The sequence below is a fragment of the Perca flavescens genome, chromosome 20 (assembly GCF_004354835.1).
Source record: "Perca flavescens isolate YP-PL-M2 chromosome 20, PFLA_1.0, whole genome shotgun sequence".
NCBI classification, from domain to species: domain Eukaryota; kingdom Metazoa; phylum Chordata; class Actinopteri; order Perciformes; family Percidae; genus Perca; species Perca flavescens.
Window position 1 is genome coordinate 3,733,245 of NC_041350.1, and position 24,313 is coordinate 3,757,557.

General features: G+C 41.3%; 1 protein-coding gene across 1 annotated transcript in view; it reads right to left on the minus strand.

The window, feature by feature from the left end:
- The window catches only part of akap6 (A kinase (PRKA) anchor protein 6), a 283,712-nt gene that overhangs the window by 22,156 nt on the left and 237,243 nt on the right, over positions 1-24,313 (minus strand). Inside the window, exons 20-21 of the mRNA XM_028566296.1 lie at positions 17,825-17,908; positions 16,312-16,464 (exon numbers count right to left, since the gene is read on the minus strand). Of these exons, the coding sequence (XP_028422097.1) occupies positions 16,312-16,464; positions 17,825-17,908 (237 nt within the window). The remainder of the gene's footprint in view (positions 1-16,311; positions 16,465-17,824; positions 17,909-24,313) is intronic.

Genomic DNA, 24,313 nt, shown 5'->3' on the forward strand with positions numbered 1-24,313 from the left:
TACTGTCAGGGCACGCCCTCATACTCTGCTTCTGACTGGCTAGTAGTCCTTACCTAGGTATTGTCAGGGCACGCCCTCATACTCTGCTTCTGACTGGCTAGTAGTCCTTACCTAGCTAATGTCAGGGCACGCCCTCATACTCTGCTTCTGACTGGCTAGTAGTCCTTACCTAGGTACTGTCAGGGCACGCCCTCATACTCTGCTTCTGACTGGCTAGTAGTCCTTACCTAGGTACTGTCAGGACACGCCCTCATACTCTGCTTCTGACTGGCTAGTAGTCCTTACCTAGGTACTGTCAGGGCACGCCCTCATACTCTGCTTCTGACTGGCTAGTAGTCCTTACCTAGCTACTGTCAGGGCACGCCCTCATACTCTGCTTCTGACTGGCTAGTAGTCCTTACCTAGGTACTGTAAGGACACGCCCTCATACTCTGCTTCTGACTGGCTAGTAGTCCTTACCTAGGTACTGTCAGGGCACGCCCTCATACTGTGCTTCTGACTGGCTAGTAGTCTTTACCTAGGTACTGTCAGGGCACACCCTCATACTCTGCTTCTGACTGGCTAGTAGTCCTTACCTAGGTACTGAGCATGTGCGACTCCCAACAAAGATGGAACAGAAGTGAGATGTCTCACTCTGTAGCTAAAACAGAGAGCTCAACACACAGGGTGAAAAAAGGAGCTGCAGCAATGTGCAGTACAACAAAAATATGGTGTTTTCTGAAAATTAAACCATGTAAACCTATTCTGGTACAACCTCTAAATACAATTATGAACCTGAAAATTAGGATAATATGAGCACTTTAACCTGAAGTGAAGACCAAATAAATTTAACGTTCAGTCACGTACAGAGCAAATGTGTAATAATATTATAAAACTTTTCAAAGAAACTTCAAAACATCTAACACTTAATTCTTTGCAGTGAGTTGGTGACTTGGGCTATGTGGTTATCACTTATTCTTTAAAAACAGATTTGGAGTAGTGTCATATCTTTTATTTTGTATCTTTTATTAATTGCGTCAGCTGTAATTTGTAAATATATCAAATGAATGTTGTGAAATGTTGTGTAATGTGAATGAATGTGTAATGGGATGTTGTAAATTGTATTGTCACAAAATAGACTGCAGGAGCCCAGGAAAAATAGCTTCTAGCTTATGCTGAAGATAATGGGGATCCAAATAATAATAAAAAAACTGTGAGATTCAAACAGGAAATATAAAGGACAAAGACAGGAGGTGACATCATACTCAAAACCATAATAAAATAGAGAATGAGTGACACCACAACATATAGTTACAATATATGAAATTGAATAAAGTCTCACAGGGCTAAAAAAAACTGTGGAATTTGTATGCTAACTAACTGAGTAGAAAAATCAACTACACGTGAGCAATATCCATTAAAACTAAAAAAAAACACATCAGGCTGTTTGGAAGAAATAAGAAATGTTTGAAATTGTTCAGCAAGGATAAAGAAGAATGGTGCAGGGCTCAGCTGCTAAAGCACAAAACCACGAACCCACAACGTCCAAGGTTTTAATCCTGCTGCATGCCGAACCTCTTTTCTCTCTCTTGCTGTGTTGTCAAAAAGAAAGATCTTAAAAAGACAAAAAGCAAGGGTACTCTGAATGAACCGGGTCACTTCTGCAGCACAGAAAAACAGACATTTGTTCTTCCTTGTATATGTTTTTCAGATGTTCTGGTTTTCTGATCTTTTGTTATATTATTCATTATTTATAGTATATTTCTTGTATTTTCTGTATGTTTGTGAGTGAGTGTGTGTGTGTATGCCCCTGTAAATTGCTGCTGTAACAGAGTCATTTCCCAGTTTTGGGATTAATAAAGTCCGTCCATCCATCCATCCATCCATCCATCCATCCATCCATCCAAACACAACGTGAATTTAGGGTAATAACTGAATGCAAATAAAGTACATTTAACTTTATATTATATAGGTTTTTGTACTGTATGTGATGGCCTGTCATAAAAGGCATGTATCTCTAAAATATTAGCTTTTAAGGAAATAAGAAAAACCGAAATGCTTTGCACATTCAAATGTTTCCCTGTTTGTTTAAAACATCTCAAATCTTTATAGACACTTTCAACTTGAGCTGCAAAGATTATTCGATTAGTTGTCAACTAATAAATGAATCGCCAACTAGATGTTTTGAAAAATAGGGCATGTGAACCGTGACCCCCCCAATAGGTTTGGGCTGTACAGTACTGTACATTCAGCGTGATTACATTTAGACCCTCTAAAACGTGCACAAACTCTGTCTCCAAACTCAGCTTCAGGAACATCTGGACCAACCTTTTACGGAGGAACACCCTGACATGTTGCTGGAGTCTTGGCGGGGAAATTACCGGCGCTGTTTGTCTGCTAAATTGGTCTGTTCGGCCGGCTTGAAAGCACTGCCTCTTTGGCAGGTAACCAGCAACACTTAAGAGTTATTTCCTGCTCTAAAAAATGTGTTTCTGAAGCCGCTGTGGCCACCAGACACCAAAATCAGCGCCCTCCTCTGTCTGGGGTCATAAAAATAGCAGCAATTCACTTGTAAACTGTTACAAAATGATAGAAATTAGATGAATTACAGATATAAATTATACAGAAGGTTTCCGTAGGTCATCAAACACTCGATATGATTGGATTAGGCTGATTGATAGCCTCTCCCCCCTCAGCGCTGAATGTGTTTTTGAATGCGTCTGCAGTGGCAAAAAAATCCAGTTCAGTCATTACCCCCATCTCCCTTATCAGCACAAGGGGAATAAACACAAATCTAATAGAAATTCATTACACGGACACACACACACACACACACACACACACACACACACACACACACACACACACACACACACACAACCAAGTAGTTTATTAGATTAATAGGCTATGAATGGCTAATACGAATTACCCCCCCTCTCTTGTTAACGAGACGCGGAGCAATTTGTATAATTATGTCTGTGGAAGGAAAGAATTCCTGTGTCTAAGCATATTTTTAGACAGCCGAGCTTTTCTGAAGGCTTTTGATTATGTATTTACTTTGGGGTTTTCAGCTCAGTGCTCTTTTTCTCTCAGAAGTCGTCTTTGAATAATTCATCGCTTTGTTCCAGAGCGGAATAATTTGTGTTGAGATTTATGAGCAATTGCTTTTTTTTGGGGGGGGAAGGAGGAAATTACAAATTTTCATTTTTTTTTTAAATGATCACAGAACGTGTTCTGTCAAGAGTCGGGTGTCAGCGTGTCTGTTTTCAAATGGCGGCCCTCTGAGAGGAATCCAACACGTCTTTTTAAAGAGTTTGGGGCCAAAACAAGACACATAACCTATGCACCCATAGTGTTTGATGGAACAAAATAAAACACTTTGTGCACTTTAAATGATAATAGAGAACTGCTTTTCTTTAACACACGTAGACACCGGATCCCCTGGATTTTAAACTTCCGTCTGAACATTTTGCCTCCCATTAAGCTTTCAGAAAAGAATAAATGTAAGTCATTAAGCCCTGTTTCAGAAATGTCAGAGAAATCGGTGTCAGTAACATGAACCAAGGCATAATTAAACAGACTACTCCACCTGTATCGTTGAATTACACTTGCTACAAGGGATTTTTTGAAACTCATTGATTTAGGACTCAATATAATGCCTAAATGAAGTGTGTTAAGTGGTGAACACCAACACACGGCAAATCATTTCAAGGAATAAAGTTGTCTGAAGTCTATTCATGAATTATTTATTAAATTGTCGTACCATAGGAACTTAAAGATCGGATGCACTCTAATTAAAATAATCTGAAAATCAGTCTGATGAAAATGATGTTGTTGATCTTTTGATTTTTTTTTTTGCATTTCCAGATAATTTGAAATGTCACGTACTCCTCCATGGTTTGAGAAAATTCTCCAGCCTCTTGAAGACAATAATGAAGTCACTTCAAGGAATATGTCAACATTTTGGGAAATACGCCTATTTCTTTTTTAATTGTTTGTCTTGTGTTATGGTTTTGTTTTAAATTTGTTCTGTGAAGCACTTTGGGCTTCATGCTTGCATGAAAGGTGCTATATGAATGCGAGACGAGAAGTTGCACAACTGCAGGAGGCCGTTAGCGTAGCTTAGCATATAGTCTAAATACACGACGTTCCACTTCCGGGATTGCTCAGGTGCCGCCAGAAATTGGCCGAATGTCCCTCATGTCCGTTACCTTCCTCTTTCTTTGTGTTGGCGTTCTAACCTCGGGTGGATTTGTTGTCACAGTGGGATTGGCAAGTTTGACACAATTAAGCCTTTGCAGAGACCAAAACTTATGGTGCGTTCTAATATTTATCCGTGTCGGAGTTCCGACTAGGAAAACAGACGTTGCCTAGCAACAAGCACCAACACCCCACCTTTCCTCGGATTTCCGAGCTCGGAACTCGGACAACCGTGAGGACACCGAGCAAGAATTCCGATATGGATTTCAAGATGGCAGCGCCCTGTGTGAATTGTAGTATGAATTGTGGTCATATTTTAATCACTCGTATTACTGCAATACCTTACTGCTTCTGTTTCTCTGCCTGTTGGTATGGGAATCGGTCTTGTTGTGAGTGCAATATTGAATGAAGCCTTGTTCGTTAACGTGGCTAGCGTTACTACTCGGCCAGTGCTACCATAGCAACAGCTTTCCGGGTGGTGTCTGTGTTTTTTCTCCGACTCGGACGCGCAAAACATACCAGAACGCTTGAAGTGTGGAAATTACGTCATATCCGAGGTCCGAGTCGGTTCATAGAGAATAATAGAACGCACCATATAACCATCCAACCTACAGTATTGTATTTGGCAACATGTACGAAAGCACTAGGTACGTTTCCTTGGGCGTTGGTTACAGACGCAAAAAGTCTCCTTTAGCGTCTAGCCCTTTGGCGTCATTTTTAGACGCTTTTGGTCGGGACGTACATTTAGCTGATATGAGACAAAAGAACAGGGCAGTTAGGTTTAGAAAAGATGGTGGGTGGGGTTACAAAATGTATGTTTCAGGGACAAGAACGGGACATGAACCCCGGTCTCCTGGGTGAAAGTCCTGTGTTGTTTGACCCATCCACCACGCCAACCTGCCTCCTTACGTGCATTTTTGGTCAATCATACTCACTACCATTGTCTCTCCTAATATTACATCATGTTACAGCGCCGGGTCAAGCTGCTGCTCTGCCCGGTGCGTTCTATACAGACGCTAAAGGGGAATTTTGGGTTCAGTATCTGACGCAGGGAGACACTGACGAAGCGTCAGTATTTGACAAGTTTGGGAATGAAACCAGGTTGGGTATTCTTTCTATTCAAAGCCCCGTAAGGGCATGTTATTCATTGGTTTGCTGTGTCTCGTATCACTTCTATGCTGATGACATCAATGTTTATGTATTTGTAACAACATGGAATACTTCTCTTTGCCCCCAGTCAGAGTTAGCTTCTTAAATTTAACTTTATTCTCCAATAACAAACATTGTCAAACTGCACCCTGTGTTATCTTTCTAACAGCTAGAACAAATCACAGATTGTTTGTTCTTATTTCCCTTCAACGCTATGTTAATTTAAGCGGCGTTGTAGTCGAAACCACCTAAACCGCGACCAAGTCATCACCAAGACCAGAGTGTATCGAGACCGAGACAAGACCAAGACTATGAGGGTTTGAGACCAAGTCAAGACCAAGACCACGGCAGGGTGAGACCGACTCAAGACCAGATTTGTGGTAGACAGCCAGAGCTTCTTCTCCTGTCTCCCGCATTCATTTTCTTGGAAGTGCGTGTAAAGGTGGGCAGGGAGAGAGGGTTTTATGGTAACAAATTTCAAACTAGATATAAGTCAAGTTATTGATTGCATTTGCAAGTTTTAACACATAGGTATAAATCAGACAATGCACAGGCAATTTAGCGAAATCCCTGCAGTTGTGGTCTTACGCGGTCTTGAAATAAAATCCAGAGACCGAGATAAGACGAGACCTTCAATAATTGGTCTTGAGACCAAGACTGATCTTGAGTACTACAACACTGATTTTAAGTATTCATAAAGTAAGGAGTGAATTCAGTCCAGCGTTTCCTCTATGTTGATAGCATAGTGGCGGTGCGCCACGGTATCAGAATAGGGCAGACACACAACAGGGTTTCCAGTATGTACACCACGCACCACCGTTCCTTCGGCTGTTTATAAAAAGTGATGAAGTCGTAGAGCCGTCTGCTCTACTGAACTCAAGCAAACTGTAATTTGCAGAGCAACTGGAACAGTGACAGGACATCATGTCATCACTCGCGAAGTCATGGCAACCAAATAAACAACAGGGCGAGTACTACTTCACTCAATAAGTGATAAACAGCGAAGAAAGCCACGACATGAAATTTGGCTCACGTGGGTCCCGTGAAATTTGACAGCTACAGTTTATTGGAAAATAGTGTTGGGCGCGCTGACTTTGATGAATTTTTTTTCATGACTATTTACATTGTAGATTCTCACTGAAGGCATCAAAACTATGAATGAACACATATAGAATTATGTACTTAACAAAAAAGTGTGAAATAACTGAAAACATGTCTTATATTTTAGATTCTTCAAAGTAGCCACCCTTTGCTTTTTTATTAATAAGGCAAGGCAAGGCAGCTTTATTTATATAGCACATTTCAGCAACAGGGCAATTCAAAGTGCTTTACATAAAACATTAAAGAGCAGTTAGAAAACAACAAATTAAAAACATTGAAAGACAAGAATAAAATTGATAGTGCAGTATAAGAATAAAAGTTACAGTGCAGTTTAAGAAATTAAAGTTAATAAAATAGATTATTTAAAGAAAAGCAACATCAAAAAGATAGGTCTTTAGCTTAGATTTAAAAGAACTGAGAGTTGCAGCGGACCTGCAGGTTTCTGGGAGTTTGTTCCAGATATGTGGAGCATAAAAACTGAACGCTGCTTCCCCCTGTTTAGTTCTGACTCTGGGGACAACAAGTAGACCTGTCCCAGACCACCTGAGAGGTCTGGGGGGGTCATAGTGTAGTAGACCTGTCCCAGACGACTGCAGCACTCAAATGCAGCACTGAGATCAAGACTGAAATTTTGCCACTATCTGTGTTCAAGTGGATGTCATTAAAGACTTTAACAAGAGCTGTCTCAGTGCTGTGGTGTGGTCGAAAACCTGACTGGAAGGCATCAAAACAGCGATAAGAAAAGGTTGAGTTGTTGGAAAACCACTTTTTCTATGATTGTACTTAAAAATGTAAGGTTTGATATTGGCCTATAGTTGCTCATTAGTCTCGTGTCTAGATTGTTCTTTTTTAGGAGTGGCTTGATGACTGCAGTTTTCAGGGCCTGTGAGAAGATACCTGAGAGCAGAGATGTGTTTACAATCTGTAGAAGATCAGAAGTCAAACAATTCGAAACATTTTTGAAAACACCCATTGGTAGAATATCAAGGCAACAGGAGGAGGTTTTCAGATGTTGTATAATGTCCTCCAGGTTTTTAAGGTTGATCATATGAAATTGTGTCATGTTGGAATTTGTTTTGCGTGCACACTGTGACAACACATATCCTGTACTTGATGTGGAAGCACTGACTGTCTAATTTTCTGAATTTTGTCTGTGAAGAAGGAGGCAAACAGACAACAGTTCAGATGCTATTGGTACTGGAGGGTTTGTTAATCTATCAACAGTAGCAAACAAAGCACGTGAATTATTATTGTTTCTGGCAATAATGTCAGAGAAAAAGGACCGCCTTGCATTCCTTAGTTCCATATTATAAATGCGAAGTCTCTCTTTGTGTCATAATGGACCTGGAGATTAGATTTTTGCCAACTGCGTTCAGCTTTTCGACACTCTCTTTTTTCTGTTCTCACAACTATAAAATACCACCACCTTACCACGTACTTACCAGAGACAGCTTTGACCTTAGTGGGAGCAATAGCATCAATAACATTCATAATTTTATAGTTGAAATTATCTACAAGCTCAGTGACTGAGGCCCCAGTGAGGGTGGGTGTAGAGGAGAAAAGCTGAATGAATGATTCACTGGTGTTTTCAGTGATATACCGTTTTCTGATTAACTTTGTTTGAACACTTTTGGGCAGAGAGATAGTGCCGTTAAAGAAAACAGGAATGATCAGAGAGAGCAACATCAGTCACCACAACCTTGGAAATGTTCAGACCCTTGGAGATAATCAAGTCCAGTGTGTGCCCCTTATTGTGCGCGGGCTGTGTCACATGCTGAGTCAGTCCATAGCTCTCAAAAACACAACACAGTTCTTTGGTCCCTCGGTCCTGGGGTTTGTCAACATGAATGTTGAAATCACCAGCAATAATTACACGGTCAAAGTTAATACAGATTATAGACAACAGTTCAGTAAAGTCGTCAAAGAAGGATGCACAGTATTTAGGTGGCCTGTAGATATTTAGAAGTAGAGCTTGAGGGGAGGATCTCAGCTGAAGAGCCACATATTCAAAAGAAGCAACATTTCCGTAAGATATTTGCGTACATTGGAATGAGTCATTAAACAAAATGGCGACTCCACCTCCTTTCTTATTCACTCTATTCTCACTCATAAAACTGAAGTTAGGGGGGGGGCTGACTCAATGAGAACAGCAGCACTGTTATTATGGTCCAACCAGGTTTCAGTTAAAACCATAAAATCAAGATTGTGGTTGATAATAAAATCATTGATTAAAAATTATTTTCCTGCCAAAGACCTAACGTTTAGTAGGGCTAGGGTTAGTGCGTTTTCATTTTTTGGGACAGACTGTGGCTGACGAGGAATGGATGCTAAATTTGCAAAGTTTGCAGTTCCGTGCTTATTCAGCATTCTTTTTCTATTACCTATCACAACATAAATTGTGGAAGAATCTAATACGTAGGGCCCAGGCTTGTCTTGGAAAAAGTCATGAGTGCTACTAGGCATGCAGCCTGGACCCGGCCCATATCAGTTAATGCTAACTGCATTTTGCACACAAGCATCCTTATTAGTTTGGGGAGAAGGAGTTAACTGCCGTCCTTGAGGGGGCAGAGGTGCCTGGTGTTTTACGATGGGAGAAGTAAGGGGGACATACTTGGTTCCAGCATTTACCAGCTGCTTCATCTGGTCAGTGAACTCCAACATGGGGATGGGGGAAAGAGGGGAGAGCGACGTATCCTTAAAGAGGTCCTCAAAGCTTTTGTGGTTGTCAAAGGGATTTGAGGAGTATTGGACAGGTGAGACGGGGGGTTGAGATTTCTCATCTCCGGTCTTTGGTCTCCCATGGTCAAATCTTTGCTCAGGTGGGGGCTCACTGCCGCACTTTATTGTGTCTTCCTCTTGTTTTGGTTCATCTTGTCTCGTGTCCTTGGCCAAGGGAGCAGATGTGTGGTGCAGAAAGTAAAGTAGGCTAGAGGTGAACCGCTTTACTCCTGGCTTGTTAAGGAATAGTCCATCTGCTTTAAAAAGATGTCTGCAGCCACAGAAAATGTTAAAATTGTCAATGAACTGCAGAGAATGGTTGTTGGTACATGCAGTTGAAAGCCATCTGTTCAGTGCCAACAGTCTGCCGAAACTCTCAGCTCCTCCTCTGACTGGCGGTATAGGGCCACTGATAAACACTTTTGCGTTTAGGGAGCTGACTGTGTTCAGCAGATTCATAAAGTCACGATTCAGCACTTCAGACTTTTGCTTTACAACATCATTTGACCCTATATGCAGTATAATGTTCTTCACGGTTGGGTGTGCTGCTACGATGTCTGGGATTCTTTGGGCCAAGTCAGACACCATGTCTTTGGGAAATCAGAATGTCTAAGGGAAATAATTCCACTAATTAACCCTGACAAAGCACACCTGTGAAGGTAAAACCATTTCAGGTGACTACCTCATGAAGCTCATTGAGAGAACACCAAGGGTTTGCAGAGTTATCGAAAAAAGCAAAGGATGGCTACTTTGAAGAATCTAAAATATAAGACATGTTTTCAGTTATTTCACACTTCTTTGTTAAGTACATAATTCCATATGTGTTCATTCAAAGTTTTGATGCCTTCAGTGAGAATGTAAATGTAAATGGTCATGGAAATAAAGAAACACATTGAATGAGGTGTGTCCAAACTTTTGGCCTGTACTGTACATTACAGGCCCCCCCCCCCACACCACCACTGAAAAAAATACTAGAGGAAACACTGCAGTTATTGCATGTCAATCAGCCTAACAACAAGCTGATTTACATGGGAAACAAGTCAAAATAAACAGTTTTCACTGTGATTACACTCACACGAACATTATCAGAGTCTGGAGTTGTTACAGCGGCTCCACCTCACTCTGTTTACAGCCTTTAATCGCAGCCGGTGACACTGTGTGTGTGTGTGTGTTTGTATTTGTGTGCATGCGAGGGAATGGTGCAGTGTATTTGGGGTGAAAACAAAACTTTTTTTCCCATTAGCTCTGGTTTGACTGCTCCCATTTGTTAGCATAGCATCTGCTGGAAGGCCCAAGGAGAGCGCAGCTATCTGGCAGCGTCTGGGTGATTATTCATGTACCAGCGCTGCTGCTCCAGTCTCTCCTGGCTCGCCGCTGTACCGCTTGTCAAAGTGCTGAGGGAGCCCAGCGTCACCGCTCTGATTCAAAATGAATAGAAGCGCACAGATAAATCACCCCTCCATGCTGAGTGGAGGAGCAGACAGGCTGCTTTGAATGTAATTGCAAAATGGTGAATGAAAACCTCCATATGTTGCTCATAACGCCGCTCAAAAATATATTTCATAATCGCGGGGGAAGTGTTCGAAAATATAATTTCCATATCTTACATTTGGACTAACAGGTATATTCGGTGAAACTTCATTCCCACAACACAACCTGCAGCTTTCACTTGGACCCATTTACATCAAATCAGAGATAAAACTGGATCCGTCATGTGCTTTATGAGCAGTGTTCACATGTACTCATTGAACAAAAGAAGTAAATGTCATATTTTTAGCAATGCCTCAGCTATAAAATCACAAACTAAACCATGCTGCATGAGACACCTCAGACTGATGGATTATTTGATAATCTAACAGGTGTATATTTTATTTATGTAGGTATTTTATGGAATGATTTTAACAAGCTAAAGGTTATGAACTTATTAGATGCTATTTAGACCTTTTATGTATTTATTTATATATCTAAGTGTCTTTTGGTCTTTTAAGTGTCTTGCCTCTGTTGTTTTCTCACTTATGATGGCGTTTCCTCAGCTCAGTTTCTCTTTTAATGAATTGATTTTTTTGTCGATTAAGGGGTGGGTGGGTGAATGGGGGTGGGGGGTTATTGTGTTATGTGCGTATATCTGTGTTATGTGTGTGGGGGAGGCTATTGTATGAAGCACGCTGTGCTACATTTACATGTATAAAAAGTGCTATATAAATAAAATCAGATCGATTGATTGATTAAGGTGATCTCATCAGTGGTGCAGTCTACGTGATACGCAGGTATACGCAGTTTACCCACTAGGACATCTCCAGGATTTCCACATATACCCACTTAAAAATGTGCCATGACACGCAACAACATAGTTTTGTGACAGAACTTTCACACAGGTATTTATATTCACAAATACAAGGTTGAAAATGTGACAGCAAACTAAACTAACACTGCAGAACATGCAGAGTGACTTCTCTCATCATTCATCAGCCTGCTGAGCGCAGTGCGTAGTGTGGCCAAAGTGTGCGAGTTGTGTGCGCGTTGTGTGGCCATATTGTGCGCGTTGTGTGTGTGCATAATGTGCGCTTAGCAACCGGGCTCCAATGCTCCACCTACACTAACGCCAGTATCCTCCCTTCACCGCACATTTAAGACAAATATAAGTAGTCAATTTTATTTTGCACTGGTTGCTTTGGGGTTGACTTTTGTGGTCCAGGCTCAGGTCCCCAATGTAAAAGCCCCCTTACTGCTTTATATTCCATTATATTTTGGATATACTTTGAATGTCATCTATATTTCCTTTCTCATAGGATACATAAAGGTATTCCCACCATAAAGTGGTGCATAAAAGTGTATCAGAATGCAGGAAATGAAGTCTTTGACGCTCAAAATAACCCTGGGGGAGGACAGCCAGACCTCACACTTTGATTACCCCCCCCGCCCAAAAAAGGCCCATTCTGAGCCAGGAAAAAAACATTTATATAAAAAGCGAATATCAACTTTTCAGCTTTATGGCCAAATTATCTCTTCACACACTGCTCTGGAACAAATTTGGGCCTCGCTATACAGAAAGCTGGGTTTGTTCTGAACATTTTCATATTAAAAACACATGGGTATCAGGTTATATGCAAATAAACCCTAAAATGTGAATTTAAAAAGAAATGTAAAAATGCCCATACATTAGACCTTTCACAAGATGCAGAAACAATCACACATCACACACACACACCCGCCAGCTGAAACATTCACACCAGCAGCCATTTATACACAAGCAAGCAGGCTCATTTACACAAACACTCTCTCAAACACACACACACACACACACACACACACACACACACACACACACACACACACACACCAGGAGAGGACAATCGTTTTATCACTGAGCAGAAGTGTTCATTTATAAGCTAAACCAGCCAGATATATGCCTCTCTGGTTCTTTTTCTCTCTACACTTCATTCCCTTTCCTTTCTTCTCTCGCTCTCTCTCTCTTTCTTTCTCTGTCTCTCTCTCTCGCTCTCTTTATTCCTCTCCCATCTCCAGTAGAAGTGAAATTACTCTCCAGCCAGGCAGCGAGGTCAGAGTGTCTGGCCTCTGTTATTTGTCTTCTCCTCCTCTACAATGCCCAGTGTGTGTGTGTGTGTGTGTGTGTGTGTGTGTGTGTGTGTGTGTGTGTGTGTGAGAAAGTGGAAGAGTGAGGGCGTTACTCTCACATCAAACAGCACACTTTGAGCAGAATTAGTCTGATTCTTGCTAATGTTCCACATTCATAACGAGCCACCACTCATCCCGCAGCTCAAATGGTTTTTGATTCAGTTTGAATTGAATTCATTCAAACTTTATTTTTCCCTGAAACGGCTACAGTGACTGCCTGAATGCGGCAGTTCATACCCCAGAAAAAACACACAGACACTAAACAATAACGCAACACATCTTTGCTTCTAGTTGTTCTGTAAAAACGGTTAACTCACCCGCAAAAATCTGTTAAATCAAAGATATAGTGTTGTGTCAAAATGCCTTCCCGGTGGCGTGGAGAAGCTGTGACATTTTAATCTAACAATCTGGCATTCAAGTACATTTCCATCCTCCTCTTTTTATATTCTACTTCACAGTTAAAGGGAAACAGAACTAATGATCAGAGCTTAAATCTCAAATCAGAAACTGAAGTTGTGAGATTTCATCTGGCTCTTGGCTCTGTATTAAATATTACATTTATACATAGTAGATACTTTGTTATCATGAATCCCACTTAATGTTCCACCGCTCAGTCAACGAGACACAATGCGATATGATATATATGATATATATATATGATTGGCAGTCGACTCAGGCTCCTTTAAACAAACTGTGGTCACCACAACGGATTTTCTTGCCCTAGATTTGGTAGTCGTGGCGTTGTTTGGTTTGGTTTTGGTTGTTTGGCTTCATGGCCTGCTTTATGTTTACCTGGTAGTGCAGCAGAATACTGCATATTTATTTATATATTTGCGTCGCCGCACCTCCTTTGACACCTCCAGGCCCCCCTGGGCCTCCAGTTTGGGGACCACTAGCCCAGGAACTCAACTTCTCTAAGGGACTGGAAAAAGAGAATCGCATCGAAGGCCAGACAGTCTATTAACATGCTTTGATTTAGTCCAAAAAGTCAAATTTGCCGAGAATGTTGTGACAAAAAACGTTAAAAACAGCACCAGAAATGTTGTAAATAGTGTTAAAAAAATGACAACACAAAACACTTCTGAAAAAGCTGCAAAAATGTGACAAAATGTCAAAAATAGCACTAAATATTTAGAAAAAAATCCCCAAAACATTTAAAAAAAAAGCGTTACAAATTAAGAAAAGTGCCCCCAAAATGTCGGAAATAGTGGCAAGTATTTCGGAAAAAGCAAAAATAGCCTAACCTCAGCCAATGCGGTTGCTACGCAGGGTGGGTCTTACCCAAAACCAAGTGGGATTCATGATAACCCAGTATTTACCTCTCTCTTCCTACCAGCCCCCTCCCCTCCCTCCCTCCCTCTTGCTCTTAACACATCGCTATCCATCAATTAATTGCTGGCAATCAATAAATTGTCCCTGTGTGTGTGTGTGTGCATACAACAAGTGTCTCTACAGGCATTCATGGTACACAACATATGGATTTACGTCACTGTCACTATGTGTGTGTTTGTGCAAGTCTGCTTAACACTTAACAGCTATTTATTTTACATAAGTGTGACTGTGTGAATGTGTGTGTGTGTCTCTCTGCGAAACCGTTGACCTTATATTCAAATGCTCTCCTCCGTCTGTCTCTATAGAACCATATTCATCACTATTAGAAATCCATAACAGCTCCATTCTGAGCCGCTGAATAAAGCACTCAGCTCTCTCTCTCTCTCTCTCTCTCTCCCCACTCTTTCTGTGCCTCGCCCGGCCCGAGCAGCCGGCTCTGGACGGCTCCCCCGAGAGCGATATTTCTCCTAACGCCCATTCGGCACTCGGTCCTTCCCGTCCTCAGACGAGCCGCACACGTGCTGCGCTGCCATCCTGAGGCGTAGAACCGGAGCCGGTTCATTGGCTGAAGATTTTCTAATCAGACAAACCGTTTGGCGGAGCGCCGTCATGGCGGCAGACACGCGTGGTGCTCTGATATGCAAACTGTCAAAATCTCATTTGCCACGTTTCTTTTTGTTTGTGGCGCAGGTTTCAGAGAAAACATTGCTTCTGTGACACTGATCGCACCGGAGAACTAACAGATTAGTTTTTATCAACTGGCTGCTCGTGGACTGTTTGGCTGATTTAGAACCGAGCCGTGGTGTGAAGCCTCAGCCTTTTAAAAAGTCACAACAGAAACCGGTAGTTTTGCTCCGATAGTGGCAGAGCGCCATTATTCCATCCGTCTTTTCAAACCAACTACAGACAGGCCAGTGTACCATCACTGGGGGTGGGAATCACAGGGTACCTCACGGTACGATACACGACACATGGCTCCAGACACCGATAATATCGCGACACAGCAATACTCAATACACATTGCTAGACAATCCTATAATGATATATCATGATATCGGTCTAACTATGAATACAAAACTCCCGTAAAGAGGTGAAGTGTAACACGCTACAAAGATTTAAAAAAAAAAATACAAAAAAAGAAAATGCTAGTGTAGGTGTAATAAGCAAATGCTTTAACATACACCTTTTTCGGTCAGTATTGATTACAAATGAGTTAGGATGACATTGTATGAATTAAGGTGACACTTTTTTTTTAAACCATTTATGTTTGTGATGTTGTGTATCTATCTGATGGAAATAAACTAAACGTGCAGCTTTTCTCTTTTCATTCACTGCAAGTCCAAATTGTTAGAAAACAAGTTTTTCAGTCTGACAATTAAGATCACTTCCGCATTTGCAGCACTTTGCTGAACCGGATGCTTTGTCCATTGAAATTAACAGTCTATGGTCTGAATGAGACGCCAAAGGCCCCTGACCAAGGACCCTTGAGCAACTCTACAGGAGAGAAGAGCTCAGTCAGAGACTTTGTCAGCATTTGCCACAGAGTGAGAAAAGTTGAAAATAGTTTTGAGGAATCATTTCAAAAATTACAATTCCAATGAAATCGTTCAAATACAGTTCCTAGTTTAACACTCGCAAGTTGTGGTTTCCGTAGCAACCACCACTGTTCTTCCAGGTGCTTGTGTTGCAGCCCCGGAGCACAGTAAGTGGCGCTCTGAAGTCCGGCTTTATTTTACTTTAAAAAAAAAAAGCCCGGTAAAATTGTAAAATCATCACAGAATCAAAATAACATTTCCCTCTTATCTGTGAAATAAGCAACCCTAATCTTCAGTGTGTCTTACATTCAACTGTATAAACTTATCTAACTAAGACCAAACTGTTACCCAAAACCATAATAAAAAAAAAAATGTATCTGGGGAAGGAAAGAGCAGTTTATGCTCGTATCAAAGGTTTTTTGGAGTCCGTTGTTCCAGAGTTTAGGCTCATTTCACAAACCGTCTCGACACCGTGTCAGGTTTGTAGAGATCGCTCCATAACTAAAACACTGCGGCTTCAATCACAGCACCATCTGTCTTTCACGCCGCATCTTAGCATCTAATCAAACTCTGACATGCTCAGTGAGTGTAACGGCGCGTCAGCCGAGCGCCTGCAGAGCAGAGTGAAGGATGGAAAGTGTAAATGTCAGAGCGCTCTAACCTGCTGCTCCCCCAGCTCTCTCTTCAGTCGGTTCTGCCACTGCAGCGCCTGCATCACGATCGCCTCCCACCGCCGCTCCAGGTTGATTGACAGCAGCTGCAGGGCCTCGCGGTGCTGCTCCGCCTCGGGGCCCACCTCCGCCATGGGGCCCGACTGTCCCAGGAGGAATAGCAGAAACAGTTTTGTTTAGCGTTATAAAAGCGATTAACATACTAATCATATGATTAAATGTTAAGAGTGTGCAGCAATATAATTCCTCTCTTTAAGGTTAATCTGACACATTAAAGGTGCAGTAGGTTCGACTTATTAAACTAACTTTCTGTCATATCTGCTGAAACTGACCCTATGTTCCAGTAGAACTACATGAAGCAGGTCATTAAAAAAAGAATCCAGCTCCTCTGGCTCCACCTACAGCCTGGAGTGGGATTTGTAAAAATCCACAGCTCCCTGTTCAGATGAACCAATCAGGGCCAGGGGGGTGGGGTGGGTGGGGTCTAACTGGATGTCAATCACTGCTCATGCACACGCATTCACTCCCTTGTGGGGGGAGGGACTGAGAAGTTGTCAATGTTCACATTTTTTGGTTAAGTCCTGGATCTTCACAATCCTACCTACGGCACCTTTAAAAGGGTTGTCACTGATTCTGCCGGGTTTTATGAAGGAAATATTTTTAAAAAATCTAAGAAATAAAAACGAACTCAAATGCAAAAACAGGCTATTCTTTTTTTCAATGTAAATAAACTTCCGTTCCGTAGTTTGCCTGCTCTGTCTTGAGAACAAAACTAAGCTAATTTTAACATTTTGTTTAAAACTAGCAAAATATTTGGTATTTTATCTAGAAAATGGAGTAAGAAATAATAAATAAATAAAGTATCAACGAAGTTTGCCTGCTTTGTCTTCAGTTTATATTTTATTCTGTTTTTGAATTACGGAAGGGGTTGTCAAGTTCAAAATCACTAACTTTTCTGGGTTTTTATTAAGGAAATATGAAAAATGTTAACAAGTAAATGTTTATATTATATAAGAATTATTTTCTTGAAAATTGAAATTTTCTGTTCCAAAGTAGTTAGTGTGCCTGCAAAGCTAATTTTAACAATTTTTGAAAATGTAACTATAAAAAAATATTTATATCATTTTTTATTTATTTAAATACATTTCTGTTCCAAAGAAGATTGCCTAGTCTGTCTTTGACAAACTCTTTAATTTTTAAATTTTGCCAACTGGCAAAATATTCGGTATCTTTTTGGGATTATGGAAGGGGCTGTCAGGTTCAAAGCCACTAATTCTCCGGGGTTTTAAGAAGAAAATCAAGCTAATTTAAATTTTTGGAAAATGTAACTGGCAAATAAAATAAAATTAATTTCCGTTCCAGGTAGTTTGCCTGCTCTGTCTTCAGTTTATATTCCACTTTTTTTGGGTTATGAAAGGACGTTTCACGTTCAAAAGTTTTCTTAGATTTTTTTTCCGGGTCAGCTGTGACGTAATAAATGTTATGATTTATGTTTCAACCCACCTGGCTCTGCTGCAGCAGCTTCTGGCAGAGTTTCAGAACGGAGGCGACTCCTCGGCGTCGGGCTCGCACCTCCGAACACAGAGACTGGGGGGGGACAGGAGAGAGAAAAAGGTCAGCCAAACGCAGCCAATATTCAAACTATTACAATTCAGATACGCAAAGCATCTTCCGTGTGCTGTTCCGTGTCGCTGTCCGGTGGCACAAAGTGACGCGTTTTAACATTTCTAGCTTTATTGTAGCGAAAAGAAATGCAGTTTTTCTGTGCGATGAAGGAATATATACAGCATTACACACATTTACAACATCCAAATAAAGCAATTAGAAAAACTATCTCTTGTTTCTTGAACCATCAGACTTTGATGTAGCGATATCGGTGTGTTCACAGACCACAGCAATTATTATTATTTTTTTGAAGATTATTTATTTTAGGCATTTTAGGCTTTTAATTCCACAGGACAGATGAAGACATGAAAGGGGAGAGAGAAGGGGAAGGACATGCAGCAAAGGGCCGCAGGTAAACCTCTATATATGTGCGCCTGCTCTACCAACTGAGCTCACCTGGCCACAGAGCACGACAATTCATTTGGTGGAGTAAAACAAGGATATCAGGTCAGCTGAGTCAGTGCTCTCCTTTAAATCCCTTCTTAAAGGTAAGCGGTGCTATCGCCGCTTGCTGCCGATTGGCTGAAATAGTGTTTGGTTGCCCGTGCACTACTTTCTGTTTGTTTTCAACCCCAGATTTTTTTCAGCGCAGACACAAAATAGAGAGCTCAAGGACCGTGAGGAGATTTGACCAAAATGTATTGGATTACTGCACCTTTAAAACCTACTTTTATTGAAGAGCCTTTCCTGATTTTATTTGAGCTTGAACCTCCTTTAAAGTGTCTTTATTTCTTGCAGAAAAAGTCACCAGAATGCAGGAAATCAAAATGTCCTGGGGGACGACCACCAGACACCCTGGTTATAATTTGCCGCCCCAGTGTTGAACCCAAAGTTACGCCCTTGACAACATCCACATAAAAAGACTAGCCCATAGGTGTAATTTATCAAAACTGGCCAATGCAACCTTCCTAAATATCTTATTATAATGATAAATGACAAATATAACTGTGGTAAAACATGATGAGTGGTCGGCTTCCTTGATTCGATGTAATTGGCAAGCAAAGAAAAAACCTTTCGTCCCTCTTCATTGTTGCAGAAAAATTCTGCAGAATGCAGGAAATGAAGTGTTTGATGCCCCAAATTTTCCTGGACCCCCCAATTATAATTTGCCCCGGCCCTCTGCTGAAACACACGGCCTCGCTAGGTAGGTGGCGATCTCAACCCCTTCGGGTTAGACAGACTATCTCTTGGTTCTTGAACCATCAGACTTTGATGCCGATGTGTTTACAGATCTCAGCTATTATATCGGTGAGTAAAACGAGGACAACATGTCAGCTGGGCTCCTTCACATCCTTTCTTAAAACAGACTTTTATTGAAGAGGCATTCCTGATTTTATTTGAGCTTAAACCTCCTTTAAAGTGTCTTTTATTCTTTGTAAAATGTTTTTATCTTTAACTTACTCTGCACAGGTTTTTAATACATCAAATACTTTTTACCCGTTTTTGCAGAAACAATTAGTTTTTATGACTGCTCTGTTTTATTATGCGGTTTTGCGAAACACTTTGTGCTCTATCGATAAAGATTATTATTAGTACAAAACATTATTATTACCGACAGAAATAGAAAAAAGTACGAAAAGAAGACCAAAGTTGTAATAAGCCGGCTTGCTCCTTTAAAGCCACAGTAAAGTGCAGTTAAATTCAGGTCATTCATAACAATTAATTAGCATAAAGTCAAATCCAGCACACAGATCCTTGATCAGCAGTAACGGTGCGTAAAATAAAATGACAACAGCCAGTATCCCCCCCCCCCCGCTCTCTGCTGCTGTCTAATAAATGCAAAATAAGGGCGGAAAAAGAAACACAAGGATTGGCAGGGCCTATTATAAATCACTATATGCTGATGAGTTTTCACACCCAAAGGTCAGCGAGTGTGTGTGTGTTTGCATGTTTGCATGTTTACTCATGCGGGCGTGTGCACAAGTGTGTGTGTGTGCAAACATATACATGTATGTCTGAGTGTGTGTGTATGTGTGTGTGTGTGACAGAATCGAGGGGACAGCCTCCCTCCTCTGCAGCAGGGACCAAACACGTCCAAGCCCCAAACTATTTATGCTAATCCTGCCCGCTCGCTGAAAAGCACTTCCTTTACATTTTCTTTACATTTTCCAATAAATATTAAACACTATTACAATGAAATGGGATTCTCTTACTCTTTCCTGCACACACGCACACGACACGCGCACACACACACACACGCGCACACACTCAACTCATCCTCTTCTGTCTTTCATCTCCCCGTTCCCGCTCTCTTCAGTTTAGCATATTTGCGGCTCGCCTGTTGTCTAAACAAGAGATGGGGATGCAGAATACGGCAGACAGGATCAAGAGGACAAGCCCAGCGTGTGTGTGTATGTGTGTGTGTGTGTGTGTGAGGCTGCGGATAAATTTATTCCAAACAGGAGGTGTGTGTTACGTTGAAGGAGGAGGCCTCGAAACAACAACAAAACGACTGAGTGATACTCGCTCTGCGCCAAAAGAACTGCAGCAGAAAGCGCGGAGCGAGCACGGCGAGATGAATTCCACTTAGATTGAAGCTGGAAACAATAATTCAGCACGTAAGAGTCGGAGGAGGACGACGGCCGGAGCTTTGAAATCTGCCTCACAGAGAAATACCTTTGCTATAAATAAGAGCTGACGAGCTGAAGAAGTTCTTCCCGTCAGACTTTTGAGCGGTGGAGACAAGTCGTGTTTTTCTAGGATCTGATTTCCTCCACTCGCTAATGGAATAACTTTGACACCACAGTCAGCAAACAAATGATAGCAGCTTAACAGGAGACTGAAATGATTTGCTTCAACATATAATCAATGCAGCTGTTGACACGGCCCACCTAATGGATGCAACCCAAAGTGTATTTTTGCACTATTTTCTTCAGACTTTGTCCTGTACTGTGGTTGGGCCCTGCACTGCTACTACTATTAGTTCTAGTCATAGTTCTATTATCTTTATCGGTACTATAATTGCCACTGTTCATCATACCAACTGCAGTAATTATTATGAATCATATGTCTCTATATCCGTATATCTGTATCAGTGTCTTTGTGTCCCAACCGGCAGCGGCACCAAGAGTCCGGGTCTGTCCGAGGGTTCTGCTTGTAAAAAGGAAGTTTTCCCTCGCCAGTTTCGCACCAAATGCTTGCTCTTGGGGTGTGGGTGATGGTTGGCTCTTTGTAAATTATAGAGTGTGGTCTAGACCTGCTATATCTGTAAAGTGTCCTGGGATAACTCCTGTTGCGATTTGACACTTTGAAAGTGAATCCGACGTAGACTGACAGAGGACTGATTCTGCTTGCCCTGGTCGGAGAGATAATCAACCAATTGGAGCTTTTGTAGGCGAGACTAAAAAACTGTGGACGTCATCTGCCAGAGCCAGAAACATGAGAATGACCAGATACTACTTAAAATAACAACTGTTACATCAGCTGCGGCGTAGTCTCCCATGTCCAGCTTTATCTCCACATCGCTGTAAGGTCTGGTTACACCACAGATGCATTCTGGGATCGCTCTGGGTTGTTTGCATTTCTTTAAACCAATAATCGTCTTGGGCGGCACTAAGCTCCGGACGCAGCGACGGTGGCTCTGCTAAATGGCCTCGGGAAGGAACTTGTTTTGGTGGAACTTTAGCACCCCGCAAAAGAAAATGCCACGTACAATATTAAATGAAGTTAACTGTTGACACAATCCATGGTTAAACCTCATTGGCTCTTACCAGTGTATCTCCATGTGTACTTCGTCCAAAGCAATCCCACCAATCGGTGCCAAAACGTCCCAGTTAGAGAGGAAATGCCCTAAACATATTCTTTGTTAATCTTTACGATCATTCCCCAAAAGAACCAAGCAGGCCTGCCTTGTTGCACGGTCCATATTTTCCTTAAAACTTGCCATTTTCAGCGTGTAATGTTGACGCAGAGGTTCCAGTTAATGTTGCTCGATGCGACCGGAGTTTAAAGTGAACTCAAAGAAAGCAGAAAGTGAGGGACATCCGGCGGCATAGAAACTATCATGTAAATAAACGGTCGTCGATATAGACTAACTGTTGCGTATAAAGTAGTCAATATTGACCACGTTTCATTTCCGGGATTGCTCCGTAGCCCCCGGAAATTCCGCCAGATGTCCCTCTTTCTCTGTGTTGGATTTCTGAGGACTATGGTTAACTGCTCCCCATATCTCTGCAGGGTAAATCCAGACAGCTAGCTAGACTATCTGTCCAATCTGAGTTTTCTGTTGCACGACTAAAACTACTTTTAAACGTACACATGTTCCACCAAAACAAGTTCCTTCCAGAGACTATATAGCAGAGGCACCGTGGCTCCGTCTGGAGGTTAGCACCGCCCAAGACAATTGTGATTGGTTTAAAGAAATGCCAATAAACCAGAGCACGTTTTTCTCCCATACCAGAAATGCTGTGTGGACTAGCCAGACCCTCCTCCGCAGTGTTGTGTAAGAAGGTCTCCACTAATCAACTGATTGGTTCCAAACAACCTCACCCCTCTCATTAGAAACCAGCTAAAATGAACAAGATGTCAGTGTGAATGAATGAATTAAGGAATGCAGCAATTCAGTCTGATCCTTAACGCATCTCATGCACATTAGTGACATAATACGTTTTAATGGATCCAAATATTCATGTTTGCAAATGTTTTATGAGAACGTTAATGCATGCAGAAGATGTTAGGCCTCAAGGAAACACGTTTTACATTGTACGTTTTACTGAGAAATGAATGTGCACACAACTGTTTTTACAAGAAAAACTTCATGAGGGTACCACGGGATAATAGACTTGAAGTCACTTCTGTTCAGCAAGTGAACGGGCCACTATCTGAGTATTTACGGTATGTATTTCAGGATTTTCCCTGCCATTATAAGGTTTAGGTGCAGAACCTGAGCCAAATGAAAGTCACTAAAAGACTTTTCTCAGATCTCATGATTGTAGTCGGACTTCTTTAGCTTTAAGTTATGTCTTTAAGCTTTTTGGGCGTTATTTATTTATTATCTGCTCTAGCTTTTCCAACATTTTAGACACATATATGGTGATAATAATAGGCTCAAAATGATGTGAAAAAGAGACGCAAACCTACCACAAAGGGTCACAAAGCAACTATAGAATAGAGGTCGACCTATTAATCGGTCGGCCGATTTTTGGCATTTTTTAACAGAATCGGCATCGGCCAATATCCCAGTATATCAAGCCGATTATTGGCAGGCGCATCTGCGAGCAGCCTAGTGTTAAAAACATGATTAGGTGACATTTTTTACAGCGCACTCAGACCAGCTGCCTCCAGCCCCTCCCCTCGTGAATTCTTGCGCTGTGTGTCTCGCACAGTCACTTCAGGCTCAGACGCTACCGTTAGCATATTGCTGGTGTTCTTGCCTTGATCGCCTTGTTTAACTGTACTAATAAAACTGTACAAAACACCGCGGCCACACCGCTGTGGAAGCTCCCCGAATGTCATTTATCAGAGTCTGGTTGTTACCCTTGTCCGTGACAGTCTCATCCACTAACTGAAGCTATCCGCTAACGGAGCTAACCGCTAATTGGCTGGACTAGTTTTAAATTACAACTCAGAGTTGTTTGAATGACAGAAATCTGCTCAGTTAAGATCCTAATGAGTGCAACAGGACATGTAACAGTAGGATCCCCAAAACACAGATACAACACTTCAACAAATGAACAATGATCTAACAAACAAGGTGAACAAGAATTGACTTTAGATATCCCTAGTCTGATGTGATTCAACAGGAGTTAAATAGTGTTGAGATTAATATTAACATGTCACTTTCTGTGAAGCTTGTAGATTTGTATTCTCAGAAGTTTAAATGCTGCTAAGTGCACTAAACTTTATTTTTTCATTTAAAAGTTTATTTGACAAAGTTTATTTTCTTCTTACCTGTTTCGATTATTTAATATATTTTTCATACATTATTTATACAATATACAGTATGTTTTTACATTATACAAGTGTAGATTGGTGAAGTGTTCAATAAATGTTTTTGTTGAGAAATTCTGTGTATATTAGTGTTACATTTTATCTTTCAACTAGAGGTTTAAAAACAACCACATATCGGCCAAAATTAATCGGCAGCATTTATCGGCCATCGGCTGACCCTGATTTCTAAAGATCGGCATCGGCCAGAGAAAACCCATATCGGTCGACCTCTACTATAGAGAGACGCTAAACAACCACAGAGACCCAAAACAACCCCAAAAAACCCAGAAATGGACCAAAAAGAGACAACATGACTACAAAGAGACGCAGAAAACTCACAAAGAGACAAAAACCAACAATGAGACACAAAATGTACGGGGAAATAGCTTTTTTTTTTTT